General features: G+C 44.9%; 1 protein-coding gene across 6 annotated transcripts in view; it reads left to right on the forward strand.

Annotated features, from left to right (window-relative positions):
* PRRC2B (proline rich coiled-coil 2B) overlaps positions 1–18,666 on the forward strand; it is a 43,092-nt gene extending 24,426 nt beyond the window's left edge. The window contains exons 14-32 of one of the 6 annotated variants that reach the window (XM_010720908.3): positions 313–514; positions 1,404–1,623; positions 2,260–4,323; positions 5,369–5,568; positions 6,450–6,595; positions 7,071–7,212; positions 8,288–8,370; positions 9,068–9,259; positions 9,399–9,593; positions 10,033–10,119; positions 11,033–11,137; positions 11,712–11,904; positions 12,942–13,039; positions 13,926–14,053; positions 15,109–15,349; positions 16,321–16,497; positions 17,132–17,223; positions 17,784–17,904; positions 18,299–18,666. In XM_010720908.3, the coding sequence (XP_010719210.1) occupies positions 313–514; positions 1,404–1,623; positions 2,260–4,323; positions 5,369–5,568; positions 6,450–6,595; positions 7,071–7,212; positions 8,288–8,370; positions 9,068–9,259; positions 9,399–9,593; positions 10,033–10,119; positions 11,033–11,137; positions 11,712–11,904; positions 12,942–13,039; positions 13,926–14,053; positions 15,109–15,349; positions 16,321–16,497; positions 17,132–17,223; positions 17,784–17,904; positions 18,299–18,439 (4,827 nt within the window). In that variant the 3' untranslated portion in view covers positions 18,440–18,666. The other 5 variants (XM_031556204.1, XM_031556203.1, XM_010720912.3 and 2 more) reach the window with 5 other exon arrangements.
* The last annotated feature ends 6 nt before the right edge of the window (positions 18,667–18,672 follow it).

Genomic DNA, 18,672 nt, shown 5'->3' on the forward strand with positions numbered 1-18,672 from the left:
ATCTTATGGAAATGCTGAGAAAAATATGAACTCCTGTCTTGAAGCTGATCTCTTCCATTTGACTATGCAGGGCTCATAGTGATAACCTGATCTCTTGGCTGCATTTATTATGTCCTAGGTAGTTTAAGAAAAACAGCACTTGCTGCATTTTCAGTTTGTGGTGAATTGCCTGTAACTGCTCTACCTTCCTCTCTGAATTGTTTTTGAGCCTCTTACACAATGAATGCATTTTCTTTGGTCTGGTCAGGTTGCAGGTGTGGTTTCTTGCACCATGACAGTTGATATCAAACGGCCCATTCTTCTTCCCTACAGGAGCAGCTGTACAAGATGCAGCACTGGCAGCAGCAGCAAGTCTATCCTCCCCCATCTCATTCCCATCGAACGTTCTACCCACCACACCCCCAGATGCTTGGCTTCGACCCTCGCTGGATGATGATGCCCTCTTACATGGACCCTCGCATGGCTCAGAGTCGCACTCCTGTGGATTTCTACCCTTCAGCCCTTCACCCTTCAGGTGAAATATTCTTAGTGTTTCCCTTTATCATAGCAGTTGACTTGGTCCAGTGTCTGGAAAGCTGCTCTCAGACCTAAGACTTTGGGAACTGGTTTTCCAGATTTTAGAATGTGAGGATCGTGTAACAGTCTTAAAGCTTCTGCAAGTGCCCAGGTGCTCTGCGTCCTCAGGACTGGTATTTCAGGTGGTTTCTGGTCATGGGGGAGGATGACCTGTTGAGGTAGTTGTGGCTCTCTTCACGTGCTGTGCTTCATCTGTCTCATCTCAGCCCAGACTTCTTATCCTGTCTGGCTGGCTGCAGTAAACCTCCAGGGATAAGAAAGTCAGTTGCGATGAGGACTACTGGTGAAACAAAGGAAGTTAGAAGGGAGAGCGTGTTGCCTGTCCATCTCCTGCACTGCACTGGGATATCTTCCTTAGCAGCTGTGGAGCCGTAGAAGGTATAAAGGTAGATCTTCCCCTTTAGAAGAGGAGGATCAGTTTGGGAATGATTGCCAAATGTAGTGGGAAAATCTGTAGTTCTGGGAAGGTGCTAGAAGCACAGAGCTTATCTTGCTAGTGATCTTCAGAGATATGAATATAAACACTAGGGTGTATAAATTACTCCCTTGAGTCTGTGTCTTGTTTTCATGCACCTGCTTACTGCCAAGAATGTGATGCTGTGTAGTGAGCAAGCTGGTTTCTGAAAGCTGTGTCACTTGCTATGTCATTCCAGGTATATTTCCCAGTTGTGTATATCCAAGTGCAGGCTTCTCTCTGCAGAAAGGTTTCCATGGCTGCAGTCACCTGCAGTCCAGGAGGAAGGGGAAGAATCAAGCTAGCGTTAGATTGTTAATTCTTCCTGACAGTGAGACTGTAGTGTTAACAATACAAACTCTGTCATGACCAGGAATTATGAAGCCCATGATTCAGCAGGAATCCATCGGTGGGAACAGCTGTCGATCTGAAGATCAGAACTGTCAGGCAGGTCAGGTGGAAAGGAAGGCTGCTCCCATGGACCCTATGCCAGTATGGGGCCAGGAGAGCTATGCATCTCTGCAGAGCAAAGGGTACTCCCTGTCGCATCAAAAGCAGTCTGACAACATGACCATGGAGGGGCTGCATGCCAGGTGAGTGCAGATCTCCCCCATCCTCACATGTGCTATGGTGGGAGGCCATACTGTCACAAGAGGCCATTTCATACTGAAAAGCAGGCTTAGAGTTAACCTAAAAGATGTCAAACAGGCCAGGGTGCTGATCTGGTGGCACCTTATGTTGCTGAGTTTTTATGTTGTGAAGATGTTTACAGGCTGACTTAACTCAGTTTTTCTGGCTGATGTTAGTCCAGACTGACCAGCTTGGAACTTTGTGGGGCTGCCTGTTCAGTAGAAGTTGCTTGTCATTTACATGGATAGGTACTAAAAATGGTGAGTCAGAAATTCTTGTCATTTCTAGTTTGTCTCCTAATTCTAATGGACTTCTGAATTCAGTTACTTGCTGAGGGCTGCATTTCCCTTTATTTCTTAAGTTTGCTGCCCATCATAGGAACTGCTTTCTTTATCATCCGTTGATTTGACAAACCAGATAGTACAGCCTGGGGCCATACCAGAATGCAGGGCAGATCTGCTACTTAAAGGCTCATTGTCTCATGATGTAGAACAAAACCTAATTTATTTTTTTGTACCTCTTGTGCTCAGCTTGGGCCCTTGGGTGCATGCTGTGCTTTGCATTAACTGACTGTTTTATGTTTGTTGTTTCCTTCATAGAAATGGCAGTTCTTACTCTTCCTCTCCTGGAAGGCCAGAGAATCTGAATGCTCAGCGAGATCTCTTTGAGGAAAGAGGGGAGGAATACTTGAATGCTTTTGACAAGAAGGCCCAAGGAGACTTTGACAGCTGCCTGTCTTCTCAGAGGCTAGGCCAAGATCTCTTATTTCAACATCAGGAGAGTGTGCAGGAAACATGTCCTTCCAGCAACCGCCATGCAAACTTGAGATGTTCACCTCTAGAGCCTGATTTTATCCAAGCAGAGAAGAAATCTGAATATAATGGCTGGGATATCAGCCACCATCAGAAACCTTCAGAGACTGCAGCGGAGGTTACTGAAGAAGTTCCCAGAAATGAGCAGTCATTCACTGCTGACCCGTGGAAGAAAGAAGGAGCTAATTCCAAACAGCCTGCTGAAGAGACAGCAGAGTGGGCCCCTGAAAACCGAAGCACAGGTGCTCAACAGCAGGAGCAAATTGGGAGGACACGGCGATCTGGCCCAATCAAAAAGCCAGTCCTGAAAGCCCTGAAGGTGGAGGAGAAGGAAAAAGAGATGGAGAAGGTCAAACTGGAGGGAGAGGACACCTCACGCCATCTGAAGGAGAAGGTGGCTGTTCAGAAAGTGGAAACCGAATCAGACGATTCTGCGGCCTTACTGAACTCCGCACGTTACCTGTTGGATGACAAAGGCTCTTCCCAAGCCAGCCTTGCCCGAGAGGCTGAGAAGTCACAAGAAGACGAGGAGGAGGAGGAGGAGGAAGATAAACCAGAAAGAACCTGGGAGAACAAGCTCTCCAGAGAGTCCAGTGATCTTCCTCCCACAAAGAGAAATAACTGGATCTTCATTGATGAAGAACAAGCCTTTGGTGGAAGAGGTCAAGGGCGTGGGCGAGGGAGAGGTTTCAGAGAATTCACTTTTAGGGGGCGAGGCGCTGTTGTGAGCAGTCGGGGAGTCTATAACAACCAGCGGAGCAGCCGAGGGCGAGGGCTCCGGGAGTTCAACCAGCCAGAGGACTTCCCCAGGGGCAAGCCAAGGAGACGGATTGCAAGTGAGACGCATAGTGAAGGGTCAGAATATGAGGAACTCCCCAAACGTCGCCGTCAGAGGGGCTCAGAGAACAGCAATGATGGCTCTGTGCTGGACAGAGAGGACAGTGATTCGAAGAAGGGAGACTTCAAAGAGTCTTGGAGGTCCAACAAAATCTATTCAGATGATCACACCAGTCTTGACCCTAAGATGAGGGCCCCAAGAGCTTTTGGGAGGTCACTGCCACCAAGGCTAAGCAATTCTGGCTATGGGCGAAGAGGTTTCATGGGCAAGGAGCCAACACAGTGGCAAGGCAGGAGTGGGGGAGCGGGGTGGCAGGAGTACAGCCACAGCTCTCCATCAGATGCTTTTGGGAGCCGCCAACAGTCTGACAGAGACTACGTTCAGGATTCTTACAAACACGTGGATTCTTTCTCTAGCCGGGTTTTTGATGAGAGCCATCTGGATGACAAGAGGCACTTCTTCCAGGAGGATTACTTAGCAGATCAGGAGAACATAGAGAACAGGCCATTCAGGAGGCGGCGTCCCCCTCGTCAAGACAAGCCTCCACGCTTCAGGCGCCTCCGGCAAGAACGAGAATCGGTTGGTCAGTGGAACCCTGATGAGGGAGGCCCCAACCTGCTGCCCAGCCAGTGGCCAGGACGGCCCAAGCTGAGCACCACAGAGAAGAGCAGCATCTCAGGCAGGCGGTCTCCTGAGCTATCCTACCAAAACTCCTCAGACCATGCCAACGAGGAGTGGGAGACAGCATCTGAAAGCAGTGACTTCAGTGAGCGTCGAGAGAGGCGAGATGGAGTTTCAGAGAGTGAGGGCCAGCTGGAGAGTGGCCTCGGGAGTGGCGGCTTGGGAGAGAAGAGAGAACTAGCAAAGAGGAGCTTCTCAAGCCAGAGGCCACTGGTGGACAGGCAGAACCGCAAGGCTGAGCCAGCAGGATATGTGGAGCAGTCTGTCAGGACTGTAGGAGCAACTTCTCGATATGAGAGCCAGCAGAGTGGAGCACTCATAAAAAGTAAAAGGTAAAGTTGCTTTCTCATGTGCGAATGTCTGTCATCTGGTATGTGGACAACAGGTCCGTGGAGAAGGGCTGGCCTGTGAGTGGGGGGCTGTTGCCTGTATCTCTTTCAGTCTAATGCGGGTGATTTCCAGCCCTACTTATTTATTCAAGCTTAATGTGTATATATTTGCCTGAGCAAATATTTTCTTAGACCTTAGCAGGGTCTAAGAGTGGTAAGGCAGTGCTGTGTGTTTCTAAGATGACAGGAGGAGTTCCTCCTGTGTGTACTGTAAGGTAACTCTTGACACTAAAGATTTAAGTATTTTCTCCAAAGTGTCTTCTGAAGAATCTCATGATTCACCAGCACTGAGTAGAGGATGCTGAGTTAGCTGTACCTTGCTTCTGAGCTGCTTTGATGGCTGCTTTTTAATGTTCTTTAATAAGAGGAGGAGATAGAGCTTCTTGTGAAGCTTCATCATACTGAGCTTAAAATGCTGATAAATAGGCAACTTGTTCTTTGTGATCTGCCATCTTGTAACCTATCTCTACCAGCTCTTGAGAAACAGGGAAAGAAAGTGGGACAAAATGATTTTTTTATTTTCATTTTTATTTTTTAGTTATTTTTTTGGGGGGGGGGCGGGGGCTCAGTATTGCTGTCTTCCCTCCATCTGCCTCCCTTCCTCTCGCTTTATACTTGACCAGGAATGTGTACCAATTGCAGAGAAGAACAGGGGAGCTAGTTCTTGTTCATAGGAGGGTATGAGACACTGATTCAGAAGCACAAAGCCTCCCTGGAGGGACAAGCTAGGATATTGGCTTTGTTGCAGGAGCAGCCTGTTGGTTGACTCATGAGTTCAGGTATTGTTCTGTTTCCAACCCACTTACCTGGTAGTCTTATAATGGACTGTGTGCTCACAATTAATGTCGTCTTCTATTGAGCAAACAGTGGGGAAGGATGAGGTGTGATTAGAAACCTGGTAAGGAAAATACAACCCGTGTGGTTTTTTTTCTTGCTACTTTTTATCTTCTAGGGACAAACCTGATTCCTTTCTCTTCTTACCTTGTAGATCTACTGAAGAAGGAGGAGGCCTTGGCAACACCAGTGGTGGGAGCAGCCACTCCATTTACAGCCTGGATAGAGCCTCTCTTGCTAACTCAGAGAGTGCTGAAGGGCCGGGTAAAAAGTCAGAGAAGGAGCCAAAGTCCACTGTGCAGAGAGCAAGCGAAAAGGGAGAGACATTGTCACAATTTGAACTGAATTATGGAAGTGAGTAGTGTTGTCTCTTTTTGTTTTAACCTTTAACAGACTGTGGCTTGCTTCAAGCCTGGCTAGTTCAACCCGCTGTAACTTTAAATATCAAGTTAGATTTGCTTGAGCAAGAACATTCCAGAGTTTCTAAGTAGGAGCGTCGTGGAAGGCAAATAAAATTAAAACCCAAACTTTCAGCCAGATCTGGCTCAGCCTCTTAGATGTTTCTGCCACAGAAAGTTTGGTTCTAGAGAGAAATGAGGCTGTTCTGTGTTTTGATCTACAATATTACATTTCAAGCCCCAAAATCTTTTCACAGCACGAGGGAAAAGAGCATCTAAAGTGGAGAATCTGGATTCTGACCTTCTGGCAAGCAGGCAAGAAATATGTAGCTCTGAAAATATTGGCATTAATAGTATCAGAATGTTCTGAGTTGGAAGGGGCCCATGAGGACCATAGAATCCAACTCCTGGGTCCACACAAGATCACTCACTCCTCTTTGCTTTTTTGCTGTTAGTGGAACTGAAGCTTTATGCCCAAAGTTCATGGATGTTTTCTAAAGGCAGTTGTGCCTACTTTGTCCTGGAGAGGTGTGAGATTTGTTTCCATTGATAATACACCTGAAGTGACCTGATTTAACATGTTTCCAAACAGCCTCAGCTGGAGCGTGCTCACCGTGAGACAAAGGAGAGCAAAGTCTTGGAGGGTAACATGACTAGCTGATGTCAAGAGGCGACTGTGGCTTAGTTTTCAAAGCATAGCTGCAGTGCTGCTGACTAAACCTGCTTATTTGTTTGTAGCAAGTGGGTCCTATTTAGAATGTCCTCTAAATGAGAGCAATTACAAAGCTTCATATGCGTACACTTCTTTTTTTTTTAACCCATATGCACTTTATTTAGGTACCATCATTGATAATCGGGCACCAAACGCAGCAGAAGAGAATGAAGTGGGATCTATGGCGGGTGAAGGCTTCATTGAAGTTCTTACTAAAAAACAACGTCGTTTGCTGGAAGAGGAGAGAAGAAAGAAGGAGCAGGCTGCTCAGGTAAGGAGTAGGAGGTAGAAAAAATCTGAACTGACATGTTTTTTAAACTGTTGTCACAGGAATAAGTCCCTGGAAAGCATTTGTGTAAGTGGAAAAATACACAGTTGTCCAAAGTAGGATTTATACTGTGTTAGGCTCTAGCTTCTGATCTGGTTTCATGGAGTGAAGAAGAGGAATTAAACAAAGCAAGTCTGATTATACTGACAATTCTGCTTTGCTTGAGCTGCAACTGTCCCTAAAGCTGGGGGAAAAAAAAAGTCACAGCATTTTTTCACTTGTGAAACACAACTCTTACATGAGTTAGGGGCTTTTCATGGTTGGATTTGATGATCTCTAGAGGTCCATCCCAACTCCTACAACTCTGTGATTCTGTGTGTCGTTGGCACTTTGAAATCCTGGATTAAACCTGCCAGGAACAGGCTTTATTAATCCAGATCAGTGATGTGTCTAACAGCCTGTGCTTTTTCTATCTCAGGCACCAGCTAAGGCCCGTGTTCTTCAATCTCGCATTCCTCCTCGATTTGCTAAGAAGCAGAACAGCTTGTGCTTGGAGCAAAGTGATGTAACTGTGTCTGGAAACAGCCTGGGCACCGAAATCTGGGAGAGCAACAGCCCAGGTAAGTTTGGGAGTATTTGGTTTGGAGTGTTTCACAGAAGCAGGGTGTACATACTTAAGAGGAGACAACTTTCTTTCATTCATAGTGAATCATAGACTCACTAAGGTGATACCTCCAGTATCATCTGATCCAATCATCCACCTAAAACCAATATTTCCCCAATAAACAATATTCCTTGGTACAACATGTAAACATTTGTTGTACACCTTCGGGGATGGTGACTCTACCACCTCACTAGGCAGCCCATTCCAGCATGCCTGACCACTTCTGAGAATAAATTTTTCCTCATATCCAACCTGAACCTCTCCTGGTGCAACTTGAGACCATTCCTCTAGTCCTGTTGCTAGTTACATGGGAGCAGAGGTCAGCCCCTACCTCACCACAACCTCCTTTCAGGTAGTTGTAGAAAGCTGTAAGGTCTCCCCTGAGACTCCTTCAAATTAAACAATTCCAGTTTCCTCAGTTGCTGTTCCTTGTAAACCAAACCACTCACCAGCTTTGTTGCCCTTCTGTGGTGGTGCTCCAGGGCCTTGGTGTCTGTATGGTAGTGAGAGGCCGAAAACTGAACAGAGTACTTGAGGTGCAGCCTCACCAGAACTGAGTACAGGGAAGCAATCACCTCCATGTTCTTGTCTGTTCAAAACTGTACCGTTAAGCTACCCATCTCCTGTTGCTGGCCATATCAGTCTCCCAATCTGTTTCCTGGGCCTTTTTGTAAGATTAAGGTCCTAGCGTTTTCTAGGCTTGTTGGCCTCTGATCTACTACAGCTGCCTTCTTATTTTGCTTCTATCTTATCCTTTAGCACTTAATAGCTAGTGCCTTCCTTGTTACCCTGTCTCTCCTATTGTTCTCACATTCCTGAAGAATTTCTTTCCTCCTGTCTGTCCTCAACTCTCTGCAGCCTATCTTCTCTGCCCATCCCAGCTGATAGGGGAGCAATAACTTTTTGAGGTAGTGAAAATATCCTTCTTAAACCTGAAAATGAAACGTTTATTGAGCAACGTGCACAGTGCACAAGATGTGCTTGCAGTTCTATTCAAAGCAACTGAACTCTACCCCTGCGTTTTCTTCCAGCTCTTTCAGTTCAGTCTCCTGGAAGCGATTCCTGGAGCAAGCCTGTGAATACCTTCAATGGTACTGAATCTAGTTCCACTGAGGTAAGTGGCAACTCGTGCCATTCAGGTATCGTGTGTGTAAAACTTTAACATAGATGGCTTATGCTTCTCATTGCTCCATCTGTGCTTAGTGACCGTCAGCTCTGCTTGTGCAATTCTGAACTCTGCAGTTCTGATTTGAGCTTCATGCTGCTCTAACCTAGAGGGCCAAGTGTTGCTTAGAGTAAGATGTGGGTGTAAGTCTGCAGTAACTGTCCGGTAGGTGTATTCTAGGGTTGTGCTCCTAACTGGAAGCGATCCCTGTTGTCCAGGAAGGTGAAATACTGTAGATAATGGTTTTTTTTATGCCTCATTCCTGTGAGCAGTGTGTAGCTGTAGTCTTAATGCAGGGATGGCAGAGGAAGTTTCAGAATGTTTCACCTGTGGAGGCCAGAGTTCAAGTCTGGTTTGGTTCACAAGAAACAAAAGTTCGGCAGTCTTAGCCTACTTGCCATGTGTGCTGCTTTCACCTTATTCTGAAGCCACAGTAGGATTAATACCTTGGTTAGCCTGTCTCAGGGTTGTGTGGCAGTGAAGCAGTAGCCAAGGGAATGCTGCAGGTCAAGACCAACTCCTCTGAAGTTAACCAAGAATGTGGTTTCAAAAGGGGACATGGTCTTGCTGTTTTCTGGGGTATTTTTCCTCCTTTGTGGATTTGGGTCAAAGTCCGGGGCTTTAACGCATTTCGTGCTTTGCATAGCAGGGTTTTAAAGGCAGCCAGGGGGATAGTGGCATTGACTTGAGTGCGGAGTCTCGGGAATCCTCCGCGACCTCCTCTCAGCGCAGTTCTCCATATGGCACCCTCAAACCAGAGGAGATGAATGGGGCTGGCCTGGTGGACCCAAAGCCTGACTGCCAGAAGGAGCAAGTGCAGAAGCAATCTGATAAAAAGGTAATCTGGATTTGCAGCCAAGCCAGAGCACATAGTGAGAGAACTTGTGAAGTGGTTCTTTTGTTCTTAATAGCACTTTTAAGGCTTGAGATGGGGTTATTTGGTCTTTTTGTCTCAGCCTCTCTGCTTTCTTGTTAAGGATTCAGATCAAGGCTCAGGACAGAACAAGGAACACAAGCCTGGACCAATCGGCAACGAGCGCTCCCTGAAAAACAGAAAGGGTTCGGAGGGAACGGAACGGCTGGAAGGGAATATTCCCCCAGTTAATGGGGTGGAAATTCACGTGGATTCTGTACTTCCTGTGCCACCCATTGAATTTGGAGTAAATCCTAAAGTGAGGATTGAATTTAATTTTATCTTCTTGGTGGTTTGAGCTTGTTGAGATGTGAAAGGTGGTTTGAGGCAGCAGGATTGTTTAGAGGAAGCTTCTAGTGTATACACTGTGGATTTGCCTTAGATTTCATTGACACAAACCAGGTACTCAAGATGTGTTGGCCAAATGCATAATATCCTTTTGTAAGTAGTGTCCCAGGGACCTGCTGGGGTGGTGATAGATGTGACAGACAAAGTAGTGGCCTTCTAAGCCTTTGTGCCTCTGGGGATTGCCTGCTGCTGAGTGCTGAGAAGCATCTCCATGTTGTCTTCCAGTGAGGCTTACTGAAGAACAGTCTTTAGTTTCTAGTGTCATGATTCAGGCTAAAGTCATTAACCATGAGAAGCAAACTGGTAGCCCTTGGGTCTGGATTTGAATGTTGTATGTTCCACTTCTTCAGGACTCTGACTTCAGCTTGCCACCTGGTTCTGCTTCTGGCACTGCAGCTAACCCTGTCACCAAATTGCAGGATGCCTTGGCCAGTAATGTAAGTATCTTGTTTTTCTTTTGATCATTTGATCCTTTCCTTGGTTAAATCTCAGATGCTACCAGTCAGAGAAAGCATGTTTCTCTGCAGTTGACTTCACATTTAATGTTCAGGCATCTCACGTGACAAAGATCCATAATGGAAATCTGTTGCCCTCGAGGTAAAATGAGCATCACTGGCTCAGGAGTGATCCAGAGAGCTAGTCTGTTATCATTCAGTGACCTTTGTAAAGCCAAGAGGTTTTACAGATCTGGAATGACCAGTCTCCTCCTCCTGAGACACAGAGGAGTGCTGGTAATGGATGTGATGGGCATACTGGTGTTTTTAGGTCTAGACTGGCTGCTTCCCCAGAAGATCTCATCTGCCACAGCACAACACAGAACTGTTACCTTAAGCCAGGCTCTTTGAGAAGTTTCCTAGTTTGTTCCAGCCATCTGTGTATTTCATTATTATATGTGCAGGAGTGAGCACACTGAAAGCCCAGCTTGCAACTCAGCTGTGGACAGCAGTGTGAGAAACTCACAAGGCTGCTTTTGAAATGTCTTCAAGTTTGTAGGCGGTTAGAATTTTTGAGACTTGTCTTAAAGGGTCTTTCTTTTGAGAAACGCTCTTTCAGAAACAGCTATTGTGTGAAATTCAGGTGAGATCCCAAATTTGTCTTCTGCAGATTTATGTTACTGACTCCAGTTGATATTTAAATGGACATTGACGTAACCCTATGTAAAGAGTGTGGTTGCACACCATCAAAGCTTTGTTTATTCCATCAGCAGAGTGGATAACGGTTCAATGCAGTACTTAACTCCTGCTCCTGAGGCTTGAATCCTTTGAGGTGTAGTTACTGTAGCTACCACTGAGACTGTAGTACCTCTTGATTTTGTCCTTGAATATTCACCATTCACCAATCTCCCCTCAGGCAGGGTTAACGCAGTCCATTCCCATTCTGCGAAGAGATCATCACCTTCAGAGGTGCATTGGCCTGAACCCAATGTCCTTCCCGACTGCAGAGCTTACTCTTAAGGTAAGTAAGCAAATGTGCTTGTCCTCAAAGTGGGTATTTTGTCTGCTTGACCAGAGTAGTGAGGGTGGAGTGGTCTTTCTCTCGTTCTTTTAGACACTGCTAAATCTTTAATTATTTCCTGTAAAAGTTAAGTATATTTGCTATTTATCATGGATGAAGAGGGATGAATTCCAACAGTCCTGGATACTGAAGTCCTCATTAATTGTAAAAATAAAATAAATGTGTGGAAGAGCTTTCTGACTAGTGACTGTCTCAATAACTGGATAAGGTGACTCACCAGTGATCTTAGACACCTGATGTTTAAAAACAACAACAGAAAAAGCCAACAAAAAAGAAAGACCCCATCTTGCCACCCCCAGAACAACTTGTCAGATACCCAAAGGGATGAGTGTTTGTGAGGGATACGTACCCACTGGGAATGGATGTGAAGCCCCTTGATCAGAGACCTGTTAGCTTTCTACTCTGACTAGAGTGGATTTAGATTGAACGAATAGTTTACAGATGAGCAGCTCTAGACCTCAGTATTATCCTCCACGTTTGAATTGTCTGCAGTTATCGCCCTTCATTTCCGTAGATGGAGTCTGCTCGTAAGGCTTGGGAAAACTCTCCTAGTTTACCAGAACAGAACTCTCCAGGAGGTGCAGGCTCAGGCATCCAGCCTCCTTCCAGTGTTGGAGCTTCCAACGGTGTCAGCTACAGCTCTTTTGGTGGAGTTTCTATGCCTCCTATGCCTGTGGCGTCCGTAGCACCTTCTGCATCTATTCCAGGTATCTGCAAACTGTGGCAGCAGTATTTGCATTGTCTGGTTGATATCTGAATCCTCTATGGATTCTGGTGGAGAAGAGCATCCATATAAATTGAAAGACTGGTTGGCATTTAACAGATCTGTAAGGAGAGTTCAGGAAAGAGGGACTATTTCTTGAGTGTTACCAGTATAATTTTAACACAAGGCTGACTTTCCTTTTGGACTTAGCTATAACTGAGTAGGGGCTCTTCTTTATGTGTCAGTAGATCTTGCTTGCCCTTCACTGTGTACTCAGTTGAATAGAAGGGAAGGAAAAAAAACCTGTGGCTGAGACAATAATCCCAGTATCAGCATCAACCATTCTACTCATTTTGCTATTTGTAACTTCTGCGTACATCGCATGTTCTGAGCACGTTCTGCTCCTTGTGCATAACAAAAAAATACGTTCAAAAGTTTGCATAACTCTGGTAGGTGAGAAGGTGTTGCTATCCTTGAATTATGGAGGGAAAACTTAAACACAGTTAAGTTCAATGATGCGTATAGTTAGCAAGAGTGCCTGGAATGGAAAAAAGAAATGTACCTGGAGTCTCATTCCCAAAGGACCTCTCCTGCATGCAGCGAGTGTCCTTCTCATTTCTCAATTCAAGGATGGATAATGAGTCAGCCACTGTAGCTAATCTGTTTAGAAAACACATTATTTTCAAGTTAGGTCATTTTTTTTCCCCCACTTCCACCCTGACAAATTCTTCCGTTGTTTTGCTTGAATATCCCATGTTCAGATATGCAGGCACAGGCATGGCATACTGCATTCCTCTTGGTGCCACTCGGGGTAAAAATGGCTTTTAGACTGCTTATGTGAAGGTCTCAAGTATCCTGTTTGCCCTTTCTATCCCTCCTAACTGCAAATCTGAGGTGATTGCAGAGCAGGTTTCTGGCATAGAGGAAGGATTTGGAGCACAGATTGCCAGCTCCTGAGCTGTTAGTTTTGGTGGGCTGGCAGGTCTCTGTAGGGTGCTGTGCCTGTACCTTGAATTACAGCCTCTTTTCTCTGATATTTAGGTAACCATATTCCACCCCTGTATCTGGATGGCCATGTATTTGCAAGTCAGCCCCGCCTGGTTCCTCAGACGATACCTCAGCAGCAAAGCTACCAACAAGTAAGGGAGGCATGTAATTAGCTAATGGTTTTTCAAGTGGTCTTCAGGGTGATGTGTAAGAAACAATGTTTATCTCTCTGACAGTCCAAGGTATTAAAGTTCCTTGAATGCTGCTTCCCAGAAGGGTGTTAGAGGTTAGTGAAATTAAAGGGAGAGATTATTTATTTATTTTTATTTTTAAAAAATTGGGTTTAAGTGAAACGTATAGAGAGAAATCTGCATGAGGTGAAGTGACCAGAACAGAACAGAATGAGATAAATCAGGTATCAGGGAAGTTCAGATTGGGTTTCAGGAAGAGATCCTTCACTAGGAGGGTGTTTGGGTCCTGGAACAGGCTCCCCAGGCACATGGTCACAGCACAGAGTTCAAAAAGCATTTGGACAACATCCTCAGACATGTTGTTTGTTTTTTAGGTAGTCCTGTGTGAAGCCAGGAGTTGGACTCAGTGATCCATGTGGGTCCTTTCCAACTCAGGATATGTCTGTGACTTGCAGTACATTCTACAGCCAATCAGTACTGATGGGAGATTTCATTAGACTGAGTAAATAGGGTGTTGATAGGATTGAGGAGAGCCAGCCTCCTCAGGATAGGAGTGCAGGTAAACTTGAATTATTGGTGTTGATAAAGGGCCTGATCTGTGTGTGGAGCATGTTGGTCCCCTAATGTATCCGTCAGGTGCCTCTTGGAACACTCTTCTCTCTCAGGTGCCTATGCAGTCTCTTTCCCTGCCAGTGTGCTTCTCTGTTATAGGAGGGGCTGTGCAAAGCTGCAGTGTAGGTCATTGTCATGACACATTAACTTGTTGAGGAAACTGATGGCTTTATAATAGCCTGGGAGAGCTTTTCGTTGCTCTTGTACCTCTCAGTCATCTCAATTTCTTCCATAGGCGGCTGCTGCTCAACAGATTCCCATTTCTCTCCACACATCCTTGCAGGCCCAAGCTCAGCTTGGCCTGAGGGGTGGTCTGCCTGTCTCTCAATCCCAGGAGATGTACAGCTCCATACAGCCCTTCAGGTAACTACTTTGCAATTTTTCATTTCCTTGTGGCCTTAACCTTTCGTTGCTGTGGGTGAAGCTGACTGATGAGGTATTCTGTACTCATCTCCTCATCCCTCTCTGGTGACGTCTTGTTTCTTTCCTTTGATAACAATGCATTAAAGTGGAGAGCAAGCGTATTAGGATACATGAGGCTTTGTATAGTGTGCTGCTTCCACGACAGTGGCAAAGCCTGTCCTTGAAAAATTCAGTTGGAGTGCCTGCATTCTTAAAGGATATGATGTATCTTGGGAAGTATTATGCAGAAGGTGGAGGTTTATGGGGTGAAAAGCAAATTTCTTAATGAGAAATTCAGAGCCAACAGTTTACTGGATTTGGCTTCTTTCTGGGGAGAAGGCTAAAGAGTTGGTTTGATGAGAGCTGAGCGTGGGGAAATCAAATAACATTGTCGTTAGATATAAGCTACAAGGCAAGAACAGAATACATGCCTGCTCTTTGTTGGAAAAAGTAGTAAGATTCAACTTAAAAATCAGATGTAAATGGAGTAGTGAGAGTGTTTGGTCACAAGAACTGCTGACTTGAATTGAAGGAATGAGACATCCACTTCAGAATTGGAGTGTCTATGGGATTAGCATATTCTCTACTGTGTTGGTTTTGGTTTTGTTTTGTTTTGGTTTTTTTTTGGTTTTGTTTGGTTTGGTTTTTTTTTTGCATTAAATGAGGGCAGGTGACCAACATGGTTCTTACAGGCCTCAAAAATATAGACATGAAGTTAAAAAAAAAAATATTTTTTTTTAAATTGCTAGCACTGGAGCTGGTTGAATCTTTAATTCATTATTTCTGCTTTGCAAAGCAGAATTCTGCTAAATTGAGTCCTCTCTTTACTATTAATCCAGAGGATATTGTGCAGAGTTATTAATACAAACTTTGGATGGAACACACTGTCATTTTGTTGTAGACTCTTGCAACACAAGGACAGAATTGCTGAGAACTGCTTGCTGATTGGAAGCCAGATACCTTTTGATAGTCTCCAAAGGTTTTCTACGTAACTTAAGCTCTTTTTTCTTCTCCAGGTCTCAGGTGTATATGCACCCCAGTCTATCTCAGCCCAGCACCATGGTCCTGACAGGAGGCACTGCTCTAAAGCCTCCGTATTCCGCCTTCCCAGGCATGCAGCCCTTGGAGGTGGTGAAAACCCAGTCTGGATCTCCCTATCAGCCCTTGAATGGAAGCCAGACGCTGGTTTATGAAGGCCAGATAAACCAAGCAGCTGGTATGGGAGCCTCCCAGATGATGGACTCCCAGCTTACACAGGTTAGGAGCAGGGCTTGCAAGGCACTCTTGTGTGAAGTATCACTTGTTTCTGAGACGGGGTTGTGTTAAATCATGTTTGTGTGAGCTAAGCTCATTGTAAAGAGGTAAAAGATTTTTCCATGAGACTCTTCTGTGAGCTGTTGCTTCAAAAATATAGCACCGTATTTAATGAGAGTCTTGCTAATTACTTGTATGTCCCTACTGCAATGACCTTTTACATTGAGAAATGTTCTCACCCTCCAGACAGACATTTTGTGCAGAATCAAACCTTGCAGTGCTTCCCAGGTAGAAGGCTCTGATAGGACAGTTGTCCTAAAAGTACTACTTCCAAGAGCCAACAGGGTAAATTCAGCCTTAGGTTTTTATTGTTTTTATCCCAAAGTGGGGTCGTGGTACCTCCCAAATCCAGCAGTTATGAGTACTGCCAGATAAATCAGAACAAGCAGGAGGTTGTTGAATCATGAGCTGCTTCTTGTAAGTACTCTTTAATTACTACCATAATCAGTTTGAAATTCATTGCAGAAAATAGAGAACCATTGCTTTCTCTGGCAGTGCTTTGGCATGAAAGCAGAACAGACTTTGTGGCTTGGGTATTAAAGCTGCAAACTGTGTCTGCTGTCAGAGCTGTCTGACACTGCTGTTGGATCAAGAGAAAAATCACACTTGCAGAGACGAGGAGGAAGATTGAAAAACTGGATGAAGGTTCCATGCAAGGGGGAAAGTGCAGTTACGTTAAATTGATGCTGTGTTAAAAACTCAGCTGGCAGGGTGTCAGCAATGCTACCAGCACATGCTTTTCAGTGTGAAATTTCCTCTGATACATTAATTTGCATTTACCCTGTGCCAGACTGCACTATTTTTGAGATTCTCTGTACAGTACTGTGCTTTCAGGATATTAGGAGAGAGCATCTCAACCCAACACAATAAACACTGCTACTGCCTTTAATTAACCTCATGTCCTTATCACACAGCTAACGATGCCTGTGCCTGGCTCCCAGCTTCCGCTGCCCCGCTACGGCTCTGGCCAGCAGCCCCTGATTCTGCCACAGTCCATCCAGCTTCCTCAGGGGCAAAACCTGTCTGTAGGAGCACCCCGAAGAATTCTTCCTCCTGGATCACAGCCGTCAGTTCTTGCTGCCAGCAGGGAGGTGAGGATTAACTGAAGTTTTCCTCCTTGATCTTGCTTGTTAATGGAGAGATTAACTTCTTGGAGATCCTTAAATGTCAAAGGCAATTACTGGTGTTAAAATGAAGGAACCCTTTCCTTCTTATCTAAGAACAGTCCAGCAGTCTTTCAAGTTTTACTGCTGGTCATCATTCTGTTTCCGAGGAGCCATGTCCTGCCTTGATCCAGTTTGGAGTCTCCAGTTTTATTACGTGTTTACGCAGGTTTCCCCAGAGTGCTTGAGGGGTGGTGAGCTCCAGACACAGTTGGAATACTGCCCAGATATTTCACACTGTTGTGAAGCTTTTCCATTTGAGTAGGTATATTAATGTCATGTCTGGTTTGATGGATTTGTATCATAAATTTGTCTATTCTAGGATTGAGAGAGCACAGCAGTTAACTTGCAGGTTTAGTATTTGCTTGTGCTACTGGCTTGTTAGTTTAACACAAGCAGGTCTCTTCACTTTAAACCCTAGTTTTCTTCATCTGAAAAGTGTTTCTTCTTTTAATGGGCACGTGGGTAGAAGGGCAGAAGTTTAGTTTAAGTGTTCATATAAAGTAACGGACTTTCTCTGAAAGCAGAAATGATACATGCTCTTGCTCGTTTTCCTCTGTAGTCTTCCCAAATGGAAATGAAAGGCTTTCATTTTTCTGATGGTAAACAGAATATGTCCTCCGGAGGGTCTGTACCATCACCACATGCATACAGGTAAATACTTATAAAATTTGGCCTCTGTAGTCAGAATGAGGAAGAAGTGTTCCCCATTTGCAGTGACATGGTACATATATGTTATCCCTGTGTAAGATCCACTTGGGTTTTCATGTGTAAAATACATTTAGTATAGTCCAAATACTTATATAAAAATGTTAATAGCTTTCATTCTTGGTTAGGGACCAGTGTGTCTCTGATGTGGTCATTGGTGCTTGTGGGAATTGTGTGAAGCTATTTGTGTTCAGCATCATAAAGGCAAATTGGAATTCTGTTTTTGTGTGTTTTTCGTTTAGGTAGGAAATTGGAATAACTGAGTAAATGTTCTAGTTCCAGCATGGTCTCATCTTCTCAAGATGAGAGGCAGTAATATGCAAACGTTCAGAACCTTCAGGTCACTAAGATTCCCTGAGACTTTTCAATACTTTTTCTTCTTCTAAGCAGTCCATGTGTTTTCTTTTGGGCTGGGAAGTTCACAGGTTCAGACTCATGCTCTGTACTGTTGCTTTCTGCTTCTTTTTTTTCTTTCACACATGAATAAGGTTCTTGTTCCGTTGTAGAATTTACTCCATGAATGTTGTCGACTCTTCGATTTCCAGGCCTAGCTCTGCCAGCCCAAATGGGAAACAGTCTGGACCAGCAGTTAGTATGGGCTCTGTGCAAGGACACTATGTGCAACAGGTAGTGTATGTCAGTACTCTCACCCAGTAGTGTCTGCTCTTCTATAGTGTCCCCCTTGTTCCTTGTACTTGAGAGGGTGACAGCGTAGTTAAGCTGTATGTGGAAGTTATTTTCCTTGCAGGAAAAACAAGAGAGTGGACTGGGTGGATGCTATACTGAGCCCATGAGTAATGCTCAGTGATGAGAGGTCAGGAAAAGTTAGAGGATTGCATGTCTTGTGGTGCTTATGTTGAATTTTTGTGGGGGTATTTGATATCCTTTGCATAAGATGTTTTAGGGCAGCGAAGGGTGGCAGAACAGATAAGACAGATGAATTTTGGAGCAAATTTGATGTCTTGCATGAATGATGGTCACCGGTGTTTTTTCTAATGCTTCCTTTTTTGTATGTCAAAAGGCAAAGCAACGGGTGGATGAAAATAAAGCCAATCTGGGAGCAGTAAAGCTGCAAGAAACAGCCTCCACAAGCCAGATGAAACCAGTGCGCACAGGAGCGATCAAACCTCAGGCTGTAAAAGTGGAGGAAAGCAAGGCCTAGGAGCACAGCTGATGCCCAGCTGGTCCTGCTGGCTGACAGGCCCAACAGCTGAGACTGAACCCCACTGGATCTCCTGAAAATCTCACCAGACCTTCACCTGCCCCACACTGACTGACTACAGTGACATCATCCAAGTCCTTCTCTCCTAGCAAAGCAGTTTGAAACAGTGGATATGACATTGACCTGCTTGCTTTGAAACAAACCATGTGACTTTTAAGTGGCTTAAGCCTTTT

Source organism: Meleagris gallopavo, chromosome 19, assembly GCF_000146605.3.
Source record: "Meleagris gallopavo isolate NT-WF06-2002-E0010 breed Aviagen turkey brand Nicholas breeding stock chromosome 19, Turkey_5.1, whole genome shotgun sequence".
NCBI lineage: Eukaryota > Metazoa > Chordata > Aves > Galliformes > Phasianidae > Meleagris > Meleagris gallopavo.